This window comes from Sus scrofa, chromosome 5, assembly GCF_000003025.6.
Source record: "Sus scrofa isolate TJ Tabasco breed Duroc chromosome 5, Sscrofa11.1, whole genome shotgun sequence".
Lineage (NCBI taxonomy): Eukaryota > Metazoa > Chordata > Mammalia > Artiodactyla > Suidae > Sus > Sus scrofa.
The window spans coordinates 82,560,269-82,577,848 of record NC_010447.5 but is presented as its reverse complement, the minus strand read 5'-3'; the positions used below and the strand labels follow the sequence as shown (position 1 = coordinate 82,577,848).

The following is a 17,580-nucleotide window of genomic DNA, read 5'->3' as shown; positions in this document are numbered from 1 at the left end:
TTCTAGAAAATGAATAGGGTGAGTCCATCACTTCAAGGAAAACAACTTACAGTATTTGGTGTCAACTTGCCAGTGAAAAAATTTAAGCTTCAAAGCAAAAATGAGAATTTTGGAAAACTGATATACACCATCTTGGATTTGGCAGCTTTCCAGTCCATGATGATCTAGTTGGTGATATTATCGAATGTAATTTTTTGATATTGAATAATGCAGTGTTTCATCGTTTGGACCATCTGCACAATTCAGTGAAGCTATGTTTTCCAAATGATCAGTGCAAGTTAAAAAATCATGCACGGGTAAAAGATACATTCAAAATGGAAGATAGACCGATGGATTTTAATCTAACGGTATGAAAAGTTCATAGGAGGTTTCAGATTCCACGTTGCAGCTAACCCTTAAGAAATTACAACTTATGCTTCAGTGTAGAATCAAAGAATACTCACAATGGTCTGAAAAGTTTATTGAAATATTCCTTCCTGTGTGAAGCCAAAATGTCTTTGTGTACCTCAGCCAGTACAGCAGATTGCAGCAGATTAAAGGCAGAAACACATATGAGAGTTCAGCCATCCTCAATTAAGTCAGACATTAAAGAGATTTGCCAAAATATAAAATAATGCCACTCAGTTCACAAAATTTTTCGTTGATGTAAAATATGGTTGTTTTCATTAAAATGTTTGTTACTGTTTTTCAATCAACAAGTACATAAATATTTCAAATTTCTTGGTTTTCATTTCTGATATGGTAAATTTTATAGAATACAGCCCACGTAAACACAAGCTTCTGGGGGCCTTTGCTGATGTTCAAGAGTGCAATGGGATACTGAGACCAGAAAGTTTGAGACTCGCTGCTCCAGGGCAGATCCATTGGGCAGGGGCTTGGACATTTGGGTCTGGACCCTGTTCCACCACAGACTTATGATGTGACTGCCTGAAACCTGCTGAGAATAAGTTAGAGGATGGATGGATAAATGGATGGATGGTTGGCTGGATGGATAGATGGAAAGAAGGAAGGAAGCATGAAGCATGCACATTTTCTTAATAGACTCTGAAAACAAGTCTATGAAAGCCGAGTCCTCTTTCCATTGTTGATTATCTTTGTGGTCTCAGGCAAATGTCTTGATTTTCCTGAGCCTTCATTTCTTCATCTGCAAAATGGAGATAATAATAGTACTTACCACATCAAGAAGTTGTGAGAGTTGAATAAATTAATAGTAAATAAATTTGCTAAACAGAATGCTTGCCACATAAAAAGTGATTGATAGATGTAAGTTTTTACTACCATAATGGTTTCATGTGCTGGAGAATCTCACTGAGTCTCTTTTTTCTCACATGTAAATGAGGAAGTTAGAGGACCTCTCAAATCTCACCAAGTTCCAACATTCAGTAATCACCTTGCCACTGCCACCATCATCTCCTAAAATTTATCAAGCGCGTACTGTTCTCAGCCATTATGCTAAATGCTTTATTTAGCATAATTACCTTATTTAATCCTCACAACAATCCTGTGAATGAAATGCTGTTATCATACTGATGGTACAGAATGGACTGGAACCAGATCTCCTGTCTGATCTAGAAGAACTCAAACTCATATCTCTCTGACTCTGTTGTCCATGCTTCTAAGCAAAGGCTGACTCCAGTTTCTAATCCAGGCTGTGTCACCTTGGACAAGTGACTTAAACCCCTGTGCTTTAGTTTCTTTATCATAAAGTAAAAACAGTACCTGTGGCATAAGGTGGCTGTGAGGTGTAAATTGATCCCTTCATGAAAAGTATTTATCCCAGTGTCTGTTACATATTGAGGCCTCAGATGCTAAGACCTGCCTCATCCCTATGAACCATGAGCCTTGACTGTCTACTTCTGATGGGTTTGCATCCACATGTTCTAGTATCTTAGTGGAGTTTCCTTAAGAAGCATCTGTATACAGTGGGCTAGGGCTGCCTGCTATATATGGCCCTATAGTCATACAAGGAGAAAGTTGCCATCAAATTCCAACAGAATTACATAAACAGTAAGTACTAAGTGCTAAAGCTTTTTTTTTTTTTCTGAGCAGTCCTACCAGCTAATGTGGTGATCTTTCATGGACTGTTCATTGGAGAATATACTCACTGTTAGAAATTATGAAAATATGTATATTATTTATATTTCATAATATAGTTAATATTTAATATGTATTATATTAAATATCTATAAATTTATTAACACTGAATTTTCTCTTTGGATCTAATATGTATATTTTATATTAGATATATAAATTAAATATATGTTAATTTATTTTATACACACACACACACACACACACATATATATATAAAATCCAAAGAGGAAATTTAGTGTTTATCTATCAAGTTGCTTTAGGCTTATAATAAAAATAGGAAGTTGCAGTAAAATCAAGGGGGTTAAGAATGAATCTTGTTGAGTCCAACTCTTAAAACATCTCTTCTTGAAGGAAACTTACGGAGCCAAAGTTACCATATATAATCCGTTAGTGGCCCATCTAAGATTGACTGCAGAGACAGGGGGACAGGGAAATGCTGGTGAGTGTGATGCATATGTAAGGCAGCTTCCAGTGTATGATACTGACTGTAAACTTATCCTCTCTACCTCACTCAGAGCCTCCAAAGATTCGCATCCCAAGGCACCTGAAACAGACCTATATCCGCAGAGTTGGAGAAGCCATCAATCTGGTTATACCTTTCCAGGTAATAATTCAGAGTTGTTTGTTGTCTCTTTCCAATGCAAAGGAGTTTAAGAAGTAGAGAGACTGAGTTCCCGTCGTGGCGCAGTGGTTAATGAATCCGACTAGGAACCATGAGGTTGCGGGTTTGATCCCTGGCCTTGCTCAGTGGGTTAAAGATCAGGTGCTGCCATGAGCTGTGGTGTAGGTCACAGACACGGCTCGGATCTGGTGTTGCTGTGGCTGTGATGTAGGCCGGCAACTACAGCTCCGATGAGACACCTAGCCTGGGAACCTCCATGTGCCGCAGCAAGCAGCCCTAGAAAAGGCAAAAAGACAAAAAAAAAATAAAATAAAAGGAGAAGTAGAGAGAGGTGCTCTAGCATTTAAGTTCATCGTGATTCAGAATTTCTTCAGAGGAAGAGTAGGAAATTATGGGAGAGATCTGAAGAGTGATGAAACCATCCCCTGCTTTAGAAGTAGAGAAATCGGTAAAACTGGCATAGATTTTCCTTCTGCATGAGATCATTGAGACCAGTCAGGGACACAGTGGGCCAGAGAGGAAACACTGAGGAGACACCAAAACAAGGAATTGCTTGAAGAGTCTTTCTGGCCCTATCCATCTGTGAAACTGGTCTTACTTTTATGTGAAGCTCTGGGTGTGACATTCAGGAAAGCAGCCTGTGCTCACTTCCCATAATTACCCCAAACCACATTCAGATCACCCAAATTCTAATAAGAGGGATAACTGAAATCTGAAATTCTGTTGCCACTAACGGAAATACAGGAACATTGTTAAATCATCGCTCCCGCAAAGGAACCTGCTGTTTATTAGACTCACCAGGCTTTGCACACCATAGGCGCTCTCGGTCAGACACACACACACTGCACCATCATTTCCTTACTCATTTGACTCCTTTTATGCCTAGTCAGTGCTATTCTGCAGAATGTTCTATGATGATAGGAATGTTCTGGATATGCGATGTCCAGTATGGTAGCTGCAGGCACGTGTAGCCATTGAGCCCTTGAAAGGTGCCAAGAAAACTAGTGTGCCTGGGGAAGTGCATTTTTAATTTTCCTTAATTAGTTTTAGTTTAAATGGCCACATTTAGCTCATGGCTGTCATATCAGCATAGCCTTAGTCCTAGAATTTTGGTCTCTGCGCACCTTTGGACACACCCGCTCACACACACACACATACAGAGCTCATTCAAACCCAGGCTCCTTTGAAAACTAGCCTGAAAGGAACAGCCAGTTGAGGTCATCTTCATTGCACTTGGGACGCAGACCTTCGAAGAGGCAGTTATCTTTCACATACACAGCGCTCGAAGTCAGAAGGGAAGCCAAGGAGGATGCGAGCAGCAGAGGAGGAAGGAGATGGCTTAGCAAAAGCTTCTCCCCCTTCTCTCCTCCCACAGCCTCCAGCACAGCCAGGAGTTGGCACAAGACAGTCATCCAGGACTCAGCCCCAGCCCTGGACCAGGACTGAATCAGCCCTCTGGTTTCCTAGTTGTCGACAACTAGGGCTAATCCCGATTATTCCCACATCCTGAGGGGCCAGGTGTGTATTCAGCTTTGGTCACTGGGTCTGGGAGAGGAACAAACATGAGGACAGGGGCGTCGTAGGTAGGACACCCCAGGGGCTTCTCAGCCACTAGGAAGAGGGTGATGAGACTAGTATATCACGTTTGTATATTTAGGTAACCTCTAGAATTCTCAAACATTTTCTCATTTGATCCCCAGAAACACCTTGTGAGGCAGGAAGGGCAGATTTTCTTACCCCACCCCCTTGAGAAGGGAAAAAACTGAGATTCAGAGAAGTTAAGTGACTTGGCCAAAGTCACACAGCAAATAGATAGTAGTGCTATGAATAGAATCTGTGTCTCCACATACTGAATCCAGTGGGTTATTGTGTTTATTTGCTTTTACTCCATATGTTATCAAAAAACTCAACTTTTTCCTTAGTAGCTAATAGTAAATTGAGTAAATTGTAAATGATTTAGGAAAATAAGACCTGAAATAGGTCCTGTCTTTAACAGTATTGTTCTCTACTTCCCACGTGCATAACTGAGCACTCCAACCATTCTTTAAGCCCCATGGGCAGGGGTTTGATGGGTGTCTCTCACATCCCTTAGCACACAAGCCACATCAGCAGCCCCAGGGAAGGCTGTGCCTTCCTTGATGGAATTCATGCTTGGTTCCCATCTGTGGAGTGAGCCTGTTAGCTTAGGAATCTTAGGAAGTTCCTTTGTGACAGAAACTGAAACTCATGTCCTTGAATGAGATTATAGTTACTCAGAGTCTCCTCTTAAAGAAGACTTGTAACTGCCAGAGAGAACAGAGAAAGAATTATAAACAAGTCTGAAATGAGCAACCCAGTACAGTGGGGTCATATCATCAACAAGTAGATGACATGAATAAAACCCCTACGTAGTGTGCAGAGCTTTCTAAGGACCTCAGCCTTGGTAAGCATGCCATGCCATTGGTCCTGTCCTTCTCATTTTACAGATTGGGACACCCAGGCGGAGAGTTTAAATAACTTGCCCAAAGTCACACAAACTATTAAGTAGCAGAGTCAGGACCCAAAAACGGATTCTGGGGCCCCAGGACCCATGTTCTAAACCCTTAGGCTTTGATGCACAGGCTATGGAGCTGAAGAGACCTGGCTGGAAAACCAGGTTCCAGCACTTAGCAAGTCTTTTAACACCTTTATTCCCCTCACCCACCCCGCCCCTGTCCCCTCCCCCCACCAAATGAGGATGATGATACTTATCTTGATGTGAAGATTAAGGGAAATTATAAACATCAGGTACCTAACGTAGTGCCTTGCATACTGAATGCTGTCGATGGACAGTAATGAATATTATGTTACTGCTGTAACCGCCACCACGAGACTCTTCCCACTGTGCCTAGGATGGGGTAAGCCACTCCCCACTTTTGTAATGCTGAAAAAAAAAAAAATCTGGAGGCAAACTGACATGCCCCCTCCTACCTCTACCTTTTTTCTGTCCTTTTTTAAAAAGGGTAAACCAAAACCAGAATTAACTTGGAAGAAGGATGGTAAAGAAATCGATAAGAATCAGATAAACATTCGCAACTCGGAGACTGATTCGATCATATTTATCAGAAAAGCAGAGAGGAGCCACTCTGGGAAATATGATCTGGAGGTCAAAGTGGAAAAATTCATGGAAACCGCGTCCATCGATATCCAGGTTGTTGGTAAGTTTGAGGGAAGACACTGGAATATTCTGTCAATGCAATATGGAAACAAATTGTCTTTGTCAATAAAGCAAGAGTCAGAATTTTTGTTAGGCTGGCTCTACAGAAAATTCTGTGTTTAGAATTTTAAAAAAAGATGCATTAATAAGATTTGTCAGCATTTTAGAATAGTTTTTCACTGACTAAACGGACTGATCAGGGGAGACATAGGGCATATATGGTAAAAATAATTAATGTGTGAACTTTCTAGCAAAAACTATCAGTACTGTTTTGCACTCCAGTTCTTTCTTAGTCTGTTTCTCAACCCTTCAATGATAAAACTATTTCCTGTGTTGAATTCTTGCATTAAGAAAACACTGTAGATGCTGGATGTAGTTTAACACATTTCTTACTACATTAAACATTTGCTAATGATGAAGTTAATGGAGAATGGAAAATTTTTATTAGATGTAAGAAAGCTGTGCCTAAACAAAGTTAAACAGTTACAGACTGAAATTTCCCTGGTCCTGCAGGGCTACTCAGTTACTTACCTGTCTGAAAAAGGTTAGTTCTTCCTTCTGTCCAGTCAGGACAATACATGGAGGAGCTCCTAAAAGTAGATCCTTCCTGTTTAAATTGTTCTATAATTTTTGCAATGTCTAGAAATAAAGGGCAGAGTCAGGAGAAGCCTTGTCTCCAATCATTTTTGTTCCTTTTGTGTTACTTTTTAGCAAATATGCCAGAACCAGTGGTTCTCTAAACAAAGGAGCACCTTTCTATGGCAAGCCTTCCCTTGGGTGAAAGTTCATGTCCATTATTATTTTGAGGGGCCAAGCCCAAGGCACATGTAAGTTCCCCGGGCCAAGGATCAAACCCACACCATAGTAGTGACCGGAGCCACAGCCATGACATCGCTTGATCCTTAACACACTGAGCCACAAGGGAACTCCTCATGTCCTCTAAACTAAGCACTCTTCCCCGCTGACTTAACCATCTTGACTTTTTTTCAGTTGAGGGGCCTGTTGAAGATGTTTTATGTGCCCTTGAGTCTGCTGGCTCCATTTCAGTGGAAGCCCTTGTGCTTGGGTCTGGAAGAGCCCTGGCCTCTGAAACAAGGATTTTTAAATTTTTTCCTACTTCGCCATGTAGTTACTTTACCAGGTGGTTTTAAGTGCCTCGCACATCACTCACACTCAAAGTGTTGAATAATAGTGGTTATCCTACTTACTTACTTTATTATTATTATTATTATTATTATTGCTCTTTAGGGCCTTACCCACGACATATGGAGATTTGCAGGCTAGGGGTCCATTCGGAGCTACAGGCTGCTGGCCTACACCACAGCTGCAGCAATGCAGGATCCAAGCTTCATCTGCAACCTATACCACAGCTCATGGCAGCACCAGATCCTTAACCCACTGAGCAAGGCCAGGGATTGAACCCGCACCGTCATGGTTCCTCGTCAGATTTGTTTACGCTGTGCCACGACAGGAACTCCCTTACTTACTTTATTAGTCCCAAATTTATGAGTCTGGTTGAAGCATTGCTGGTATAGTGGTTAGCAAAGCCGCCTTCCAAATGTAGGTGTCTGCTGTGCTTGTAAAAATCTAGCAATGTCATTTAATTAGGGAGCAAGTGCTTTGGAAAGTCAGTGTGAACCCTGAAGACACGGCAGACTTGGGGTGCAGCTGGGAAGCTGGATTAGAAAAAGAAGACCGAGGGTAGGACAAGTTGGTGAAAACAGAAGACAGAAAATTGTAGTTGTAGGAACTTTCTTTTTAATGACCGCACCCACAGCATATGGAAGTTCCCAGGCCAGGTACTGAGTCCGTGCTGCAGCGGCAGCCTATGCAGCAGCTGCAGCAGTGCCAGATCCTTTACCCCACTGTGCCAGGTTGGGGAACAAACCCGTGCCTCCACAGCAACCCAAGCCGCTGCAGTTGGATTCTTCACCCACTGAGCCACAGTGGGAACTCTGAAACTCATTGTTGGTAATTGTGGAAAAAGTTAGGATAACCAGGGTGCTTTCCGCCAGCAGCCCGTGAAGACTACTTGCTAAATGTTGTTTAAAAGAGAAAAACATGACCAGAAAGCACTCTAGTATTTGCTCTTTTCAGTTTGACATTTCATGTAGAAATAATTACAATTGCATTTTAGTACCTGAAAAATATTTCAGGACAGAAAGGGTGACGTGGACAGAGAGGATAACAAGACATTTCCCTGAAAAAAAAAAAAATAAGAAATACTGTGTAAATACATAATATGATTATTATTCTTCCTTGCACCTCTGGCGTGATTTTTTTTTTTTTTTTTTTAGGGAGCCTCCCAACCAAGACTTTGTTTTCTTTTTTTTTCTTTTCCTTTTTTTTTTTTTAAATAATTCATGGTACTAATTTCATTTTATTTATTTTTTAATGATGATTTTTTTTCCATTAGAGCTGGTTTACAGTATTCTACCAATTTTCTACCACACAGCAAGGTGACCCAGTTCTACATACATGTATACATTCTTTTTTTCTCACATTATCATACTCAATCATAAGTTCCCAGTGCTACACAGCAGGATCTCATTGCTTATCCATTCCAAAGGCAATAGTTTGCATCTATTAACCCCAAATTCCCAGTCCATCCCACTCCCTCCCCTTCCCCCTTGCCACCCACAAGTCTGTTCTCCATATCCATGATTTTCTTTTCTGTGGAAAGGTTCATTTGTGCCATAGATTCCAGATATAAGTAATATCATATGGTATTTGTCTTTCTCTTTCTGACTTATTTCACTTAGTACAAGAGTCTCTAATTCCATCTATGTTGCTGCAAATGGCATTATTTTGTTCTTTTTAATGGCTGAGTCATATTCCATTATGTATATATACAACATCTTTTTAATCCAATCATTTGTCAATGAACATTTAAGTTGTTTCCATGTCTTGGCTATTGTGAATAGTGCTGCAATGAACATGCGGGTGCATGTGTCTTTTTCAAGGAAAGTTTTGTCCAGATATATGCCCAAGAGGGGGATTGCTGGGCCGTGCGGTAGTTCTATGTATAGTTTTCTAAGGTACTTCCATACTGTTTTCCATAGTGGTTGTACCAGTTTACATTCCCACCAACAGTGCAGGAGAGTTCCCTTTTCTCCACACCCCTCCAGCATTTGTTATTTGTGGACTTATTAATGATGGCCATTCTGACTGGTTTGCATTTCTCTAATAATCAGGGATGTTGACCATTTTTTCATGTGCTTGTTGGCCCTCTGTATATCTTCTTTGGAGAAATGTCTATTGAGGTCTTTTATCCATTTTTCAATCAGGTTGTTGGTTTTTTTGCTGTCGAGTTGTATAAGTTGTTTGTATATTTTAGAGATTAAGCTGTTGTCAGTTGCATTGTTTGAAACTATTTTCTCCCATTATGTAAATTGTCTTTTTGTTTTTGTTTTTTTTTTATATAGTTTCCTTTACTGTGCAAAAGCTTGTCAGTTTGATTAGGTCTCATTGGTTTATTTTTGCTTTTATTCCTGTTGCTTTGGGAGACTGACCTGAGAAAACATTTGTAAGGTTGATATCAGAGAATGGTTTGCCTATGTTCTCTTCTAGGAGTTTGATGGTGTCTTACATTTAGTCTTTCAGCCATTTTGAGTTTATTTTTGTGCATGGTGTGAGGGTGTGTTCCAGTTTCATTGATTTACATGCAGCTGTCCAGGTTTCCCAGCAATATTTGCTGAAAAGTCTTTTTTCCCATTTTATATACTTGCCTCCTTTATCGAAGGACTTTGTTTTCTTGACTTCTGGCCTTTCTGAACATTCCTGCAATTTATTAGAAGGTCAGACGTCACAGAGAGTCTTGGTGTAGAAAATAAAATGAAGAAAGAGTATTTCCTTATTAATGCATTTTACTTACATAAAATGGAAACCCTTGATAAATACCAGTGAATCTTGGAGGGAGAGATGATAGAGCAAACAAGTTTTCCTCACTCCCTTTAAAAGTGCCTTTTGAGTACATCAGAGGGCCCCTCTCACAGGCTGTCAGCTTTGGGCCTTTCAGCAAAAGCTGAAGCTCCCCAGCCCAGGGGGGGACGATAAGATTTCAAGTCTAGTGTCAGCTTACGTTTCCCATTAGGCAGGGTAGCCTGTGATTCATTGCCTGTGGTTTGCCCCTAGAGGGATGGTTAAGGAGGTTTGAGGTTTCATTTAAATGTTCTTTTCAGGAGTTCCCTAGTGGCTCAGCCAGTTAAGAATCCAGCATTGTCACTGCTGTGTAAGGGTTTGATCTTTGGCCTTGAAACTGCCACATGCCACAGGCACAGCCAAAAAATAATAATAATAAATTTTCTTTTCAAAATCCTTTCTCTCCATGAAGATGAAAACCAAGTGTTTCCAGATAAACTTAGCTGGAGCTCATTGTGCTTCTCTGGAGTTTAAGAATGCAAAAGAGATGTGGGTAGAAATACAGAGGGAAAGGCTACTTTAAAATATCCTCCTTTAGCAAGGTCCAGGCTGGGGGGAAAATGACCTCATAGTGATGCCATGAATTCGTCCCACAGACCGTCCGGGTCCACCTCAAGTCGTGAAGATCGACGACGTCTGGGGAGAGAACGTGGCTCTGTCGTGGACACCACCAAAGGATGATGGGAATGCTGCCATCACAGGGTACACGATCCAGAAGGCCGACAAGAAGAGCATGGTAAGGTCTGGCTCTTTCTGGTTCAGCAGCACCAAGATCACATTTCATCAGAAGTAAAAGGGGTCAGAGTTCCCATCGTGGCGCAGTGGAAACAAAGCCGACTAGGACCGTGAGGTTGCGGGTTCAATCCCTGGCTTCACTCAGTGGGTTAAGGATCCAGCATTGCCGTGAGCTGTGGTGTAGGTGACAGACGCAGCTCAGATCTGGCGTTGCTGTGGCACTGGTGTATGCCATCGGCTACAGCTCTGATTTGACCCCTCGCCTAGGAACCTCCATAGGCCACAGGTGAGGCCCTAAAAAAGGAAAAAAAAAAAAAAAAAAAGTAAAAGGGGAAGCATGAGGCCCTCTCTGGTGAGGAACTCATGAGGTCGTGGGGAAGTGCTGCAGCACAGTGGAAGGGTAAGGCTTTGGCAGCCACAGAGGGTTGAACTTGAATTTCCACTTAGGACCACATGTACCTGGACAGTGACTTAACCTCTTTGAGCTCCATTTCCCTCATCTGTAAAATAGAGACACTAAGATTTACCTTGCTTGTTCATCAAGAGGCTAAAACAATAAAAAAGCAACTGGCAGAATGCTCAGTAGAATTCAGTAAATTCATTCATTCAACAAATATTTACTCACTCTGCATTCCGACTCAGATCTGCACCCATGCCACTCTTTCTCCTTGTGAAATGAATGTTGTCTAGTATAGACTTATGTTTCAAAAAAAAAAAAAAAAAAAAGACACCAGTTAGAAAAAAGAGATTATAAAAAGGATAGCCTATGCAAAGGTCCTGCAGAGGGAAAGAGCTTAGGGAGTTCAAGAAGCAACTCACTTGGAGTACAAATAATTATTACCTGTATTTTATAGATGGGGAAACTGAGACTCAAAAAGCTAAATGACTTACTGGAGATCATCAGATTTTAAATGTTAAAGTCTAGATCTTTCTGAATCCAAACCCATCCACTATACCTACCCTGCCCTACCTGTAAGTCAGTGAATGAATAAATGAATTTTTGATCACAAAATGGCATGGAGCCACTTTTCATTCTCATAGGAAGAGTAAAACATCCTACTGAATGATATTAACAGGAAGTCTTTAGGCATTTACACTAGTCGAACTCAATGAGAACTTAGGTTATAAGGTCACATTGGATTAATAGAAGGAGAGAGGGTTGGGAAGTGCAGTCGAAGTAATAGGAGTAGATTTCAAGCCTTTCTTTAAACTATTTCTAACCTTTTCCCCGCCTCCTTGTTTGGGTGTTAAGTGACAAAATAAGATTTTGCATTTAAAGAAACTTTTTTTTCAGCCAGACAAGGACCACTTGAGAATTACATCATTGGGTGACTTCCCCATACCTAGTATGTGATAATTTCTTCCATCAACATCTAGGGTATATGAATCTAATGTGTAAATGATGATCAAGCTACATAATCAAGTGTAAACCAATAGTAAAGTATTAAACAAGTTAAATAGACATTTCCGTAATGCTCAATATAAAAATTAGTGCTTTTTCCTCTGAGTTAAATGTCCCTGTTATGTATTCTAATCAACAGGTAAAACAACTCTATATTTTTAAGTGATTTGCCTCAAATTATCACAAATCTTTTTAGGAGTGGTTCACCGTCATTGAGCATTATCACCGAACCAGTGCCACCATTTCTGAACTGGTCATAGGAAACGAATATTACTTCCGGGTCTTTTCTGAAAACATGTGCGGCCTCAGTGAGGATGCCACGATGACCAAAGAGAGCGCCGTGATTGCCAAAGATGGTGAGTGGGACGTGGGCTGGACCTTGATTTTCAGCGATAACACGGAAAAGGTGGAAAGAGAGAGAGAGGTGAGAGGGAATAAAAATACCATAAAGACACATTTAAAAACATGGTAAAGATGTCCAACTAAAATGTTAATCTTACAAGTAAAATTTTTTAAGACAAGTTCTCTTACAATTGTACTTTTTAACTCACAAGCTTTCATTCCTTCCAACTTCTGGGCAGTGGGCCCCTCAATGGCTCAAATCATGGGGATGGGAAAAAGTGGACATTTGCCTCTAGAGCTTGGGTTGCTTTTATTCTTGGACACTCTCGAGGATGCTACATGAGAGCCACTCTGCAGTGAAAGGAGAAGCCAGACTCCACCCCTTTCGTTTCCTTTCTTCTTAAACCATGTCCTTCCAGCCCTTCCTGGTTACTTTCACATTAAAGCACACTGTGAAACCAAATCCTCAGGCCCTGACTTCTTCCCAATGCTTGTCTCAGTTCCAGATGACCCCTCTGGCTTTCTGTCCCGTGTGTGATTGACCGTACCTTGGTACCCTTCAGAATGAATGCCCTATGACCTTCATGCATGTTTTTCATATTTTTCTAAGCTCAGGGAAGCTTTCGTCATCAGTCAAGTACGCCAGGAATAATATATTCTCAGGCCAGCTTGTATATTTTAATGCTTGTTTTTAAGGGAAAATCTACAAAAATCCAGTGTATGAAGACTTCGATTTCACAGAGGCACCCATGTTTACTCAACCTTTGGTCAATACTTACGCTGTAGCTGGTTACAATGCTACCCTGAACTGCAGTGTGAGAGGAAATCCTAAGGTACCGTGATTTTTTTTTTTTAAGTCACATTACTTAAATTTAAGAATTAACCCCAAACTCCCTCTTTTGTATTTTCTTTGTTGTAATCATAAGTAGTCATACAAATTGACCTTCCAACTGCTATTGGTGTCTTTTTCTGGGATAAGGAGGGGAGTATAGAGTGGTGGTGCTGATGGATAATTAAGTACACTATTTAAATTATTAAAAACGTCTGTATTTCTTTACTAAGGGATACTTGCTAAGAAACAAACCAAGCCACTTATTTTTAAAAGAACTGAGAGATAAGGAGAGAAGTAGTGTTGTGTCACCTGAAAAACTAAGTGGTAATATTAGTTTTCAAGTTTAATTTAATTAATTAATTAGTAATATTATTCTCCAAGTTTCCTGTGACAGTGTAAAGCAAATGATGAAACTGTAAGGAAAGGGTTAGAATACAAAATGTATGGTGGTACGAGTACAGAGTACCACGAAGGGAGAGATCCCATCTGACTACAGTTAGAACCCGTTTTAAGGTTTCATATTGCTGGCATTTGAAAAGAATAGCAGATGAGCGAATGTTGCCTATGGCGCTGGATATGTGTGGACAGAAAATTTGAGGGAAAGTGCCCTCAAATTTGGAAATACTGCAGACAGCAGTATTTTTTCCTGCATATACCATGAGCAGAAATAGAGAGAGAGAAAGATGCTGAATTCATGTTTGATTGGAGGCGGTGTTAGTACATTCAAGTGGGAATGACCAGGAGGCAGAGGAAAGCATCACCAGAGCTTGGGAGAAAGGTGAGGGCTGTGACTCTTGGTTTGGGTGACCCAAGCATGGGGTGCTACATTCCACCCTTGGAGCTGAAGCTCTAGAAAGGAATATCATTGAAGGAGGAGAGTAGTGAAGGAAATGTCGGGGACAGAGGTGTGAGCCTCGAGGAAGGCTCCCCTTTGAAAGGCAGGAGGAGGAAGAGGACAGTGTGAAGGACACTGGAAAGTGCTCTCTCTTGGGTCTGAGAGTTCAGAGATCAAGCAGGATGAAGTGACCTTCCTGGGGGCCTGGATCATTACGGATCCAGGATTATCTGATGAGAGAAGATCCATCCATTGCCACTGGCTGATGAAAACAGATGTCAGAAGAGGGATGACATGGTGAGGAGATACAAGCAGCCCATAAAGAAGTGGATATCAGAAAAAGGAAAGGAAGTAGAGAAAAACTGGCTGGTGATGACACATTATGGGGATTCTCTGAAGAACACTGAGCAATATACACTCTCCTGGATGAGGTAGTCTCACAGACCTGTCCATCAAATTTCAATGTAACTGAATCTGTTTGGGAAGATTGCCCCAGGGCTGTCCTCTGAGCTCATCTGGCTGGCTTCTTCAGAACTGCTCATTTGCTTTCTGGCCGAGCATTAAGTAGAATTTAATTTGAGAGAAACAGGGCTCAAGTTGACGTGGATTCTTCTTAGATGTAGTATTTTCTTTCTAAGCCATGCTTTCAGATTCTGTCACTGGCTTTGATGGTCTCTTATTAGGCTAAATACAGATATGTTTTGACCAAATTTGCTTCCATCTTTAGCCCAAAATCACCTGGATGAAAAACAAAGTGACTATTAAGGATGACCCAAGATACAGGATGTTCAGCAACCAAGGGGTCTGTACTCTGGAGATTCGCAAGCCCAGCCCCTATGATGGAGGCACTTACTGCTGCAAAGCAGTCAATGACCTTGGGACGGTAGAGATCGAATGCAAACTGGAGGTGAAAGGTATGACATTCCAGATCTCTTGTAGACTGAAATGAAAGAAAATCATTTAAGTCCTGTTCTTATGCAAAATCCAAATTGCTTGCCAACATTTTCTGGGGTAGGGGAGGAAGCAGGGAGAGGATTTGGGGAAAGAAGATAGTTTTGCATTCCGTACTCACTCTTACTTGTGATGGCGCCTTGGTTTTTTAAGTAGACTTACTTTCATCTCTTTCGATTCTTGTTAACTAAAGGAATATTTATTTCAGTGGATTGCGGTACGTGCCCAGCATGGTGACCATGAATAAAGTTAAAGGGACAGTATTTTGATGATGTAGTCCATCTTAGAGAAATAGAAGCCTAGCGTAAAAGCTCATCTAATGAAACTGCCGTTAAGGAATGTACACGATTTTTGAATGAGTTTACTATTTTTGTGAAACGTTCTACATGTATATATGTAAATTTACTAATTTAGTGTTTAATATGACACATGTAGAATTTAGCATACACATCAGATGACCCGTTCCTTTTAAAATCTCACTAAAGACTTTCCATTTATAAGTATTTCATGTATACTGGTTTTCAGGAGTGTTGCAGCTAATGTAAACCGAGAAAACACATAAAGACGTATGTGGTAGAAAAGTCTCAACGGAATCGTCAGCTTAATCCATTTTCATATTAATTGACTATAATTTTTGTACTGAGGTTTTTTCTTGACAATCGCAAGCAACTTTGGGACTTCATGAAAACTCCCGCAGCAGTCACAGTCACTGCTATGAGATAATGGGTGATCTGACTGTAATGTCTTTTCTCTCATTCTTACTATATTGCCATCTGTGATTGCCAGTCTTTATTTTTCCTGCCTCTATATAGCGACGAAATTATCCTCTAAAAGTCAGAAAGATTACTTTTGTAAATCTCTGTTTTAGAAAAACATAGTCAACACTTAGGCTATTTATGTAAAAAACAACAACAAAAGTGCTTTCTAGTCCTAACTCTATTGTAAATCAGGTAGAGAAACTTCTTGAAAATTTTTTTTCCTTCTGAAACTTTAGAAAACCACTATTCTTTCTTAGGATTTTAGTCCATCCTCAGATAATACAGGAGAGAAGATTCATAGGAAGAAAATTTTTCCTCTTAAGTATAAAACGTATGATATTCTTAGAAAATTTCAGGCTTTAATATTGAGATGGTACGTACCAACTTAAACATTCTTATTTTAGCTATTTATCAGCTTTAAATGCAGATTAAGGCCACAGTTGCAAACACATGTGGTTTCTGAACTACTAGCCTTATAAGTTCCAAGGTATTGTTGGTACTTAGGTTCCAAACCACTCCCCCCAAAAAATGCAAAGTCAAAAACCCAATACCACCTCTGCATGCTTTGAAAATAACTGAATGTTGCTAATGATATAAAATGATAGTTTCATAAATAGTTCAACATTTGGTATCTCTATAAGCAAATAATGTTATGCATATACATGATATATATGGTCAATTGTATTTAATTATACAGTCAATTGTATAGTAATGGAATGTAATAATATAAATAATGTATTCTGCCATATAAGTTTTAATAAGGTATCAACTGTGAAATATTGGTAAAAGCTTTTGGTCCTAAAAATGAAGCCAAGATTGTTTATCATCAGATTGTTATCTGATAATAGGTGACTTGAATCAAGTTAAGCTGTGAAAAAAAAAAGGTAAGAATGTCAACCAAGAATAAATAAATACTGGTGCACATATTCTAATTCTGCAGTGATATATCAAGGAGTAAATACCCCTGGACAACCAGTCTTCCTGGAGGGGCAGCAACAGGTTTTAAAAGTTCCTATCCCACCGGATATTTCTTCTTTCCGTTCCATTCCTCTTACATGAAATCGCACTTTGCATGTAAAGCTTGTCTTTCTCATTTGCTTTTAATTGTATTTCTTAGCAGCTCATGGCATACAGTGGTTATGCCATGAACAAGGAAGGCCAAATTATTCAAGGATATTAGGTAATGCAGGAGCTAAATTTTGTCAGAAAACTAAGTGCCTTACAAGCACAGGTCCCCATAAATAAAGCCAGAAAGACACATTTGACCTAATTTTAGATATAAGATTATCAAAAGATGGGATTCAATAGCATTTCTTTAGTATTCTCATTTTCAAGTATAGAGAGCTGTGTTCTTCCTTTAAGATAGTTCCCAGTTGTAAGTTCATTAGATTAGTGTAGAAATTCAGAAAACTGAACACTTTTCAATTGTTAAGTTGTAGGAAAAGTGTTCTGGGCCTTTTTGATATGGAGAGGATACAGATAAAAAAAAAAAAAATTTGGAGGAGTTCCCAACGTGGCGCAGTGGAAACGAATCTGACTAGGAACCACAAGGTTGTGGGTTCAATCCCTGGCCTTGCTCAGTGGGTTGAGGATCTGGTATTGCTGTGAGCTGTGGTGTAGGTTGCAGACATGGCTCGGATCCTGCATTGCTGTGGCTGTGGCATAGGCTGGCGGCTCTAACTCTGATTGGACCCCTAGCCTGGGAACCTCCATATGCCATGGGTACAGCCTTAAAAAGCCAAAAAAAAAAAAAAAAAAAAAAATTGGGAGCATTTCCATCCAGGATTTGGAAACTTTCCTATTTAAGATTTTGCAATGAAAAATTCACTAGTAGAATATCTATAACCCATCTATCTGTTTTACATTTTGGATATTTTCACGGCACCAAGATTAGATCATACATTCATGAACCT

At 40.1% G+C, this 17,580-nt stretch overlaps 1 protein-coding gene across 15 annotated transcripts in view; it reads left to right on the top strand.

Moving 5' to 3' along the window:
• MYBPC1 (myosin binding protein C, slow type) overlaps positions 1–17,580 on the top strand; it is a 93,263-nt gene that overhangs the window by 73,389 nt on the left and 2,294 nt on the right. For 11 of the 15 annotated variants that reach the window (XM_005664202.3, XM_021092690.1, XM_013998021.2 and 8 more), the window contains 6 exons: positions 2,610–2,698; positions 5,697–5,892; positions 10,409–10,548; positions 12,146–12,305; positions 12,988–13,124; positions 14,686–14,872. In XM_005664202.3, the coding sequence (XP_005664259.1) occupies positions 2,610–2,698; positions 5,697–5,892; positions 10,409–10,548; positions 12,146–12,305; positions 12,988–13,124; positions 14,686–14,872 (909 nt within the window). Of the gene's footprint in view, positions 1–2,609; positions 2,699–5,696; positions 5,893–10,408; positions 10,549–12,145; positions 12,306–12,987; positions 13,125–14,685; positions 14,873–16,515; positions 16,557–16,607; positions 16,667–17,580 lie in introns of those variants that run through there. The other 4 variants (XM_003126676.5, XM_021092687.1, XM_021092684.1 and 1 more) reach the window with 2 other exon arrangements.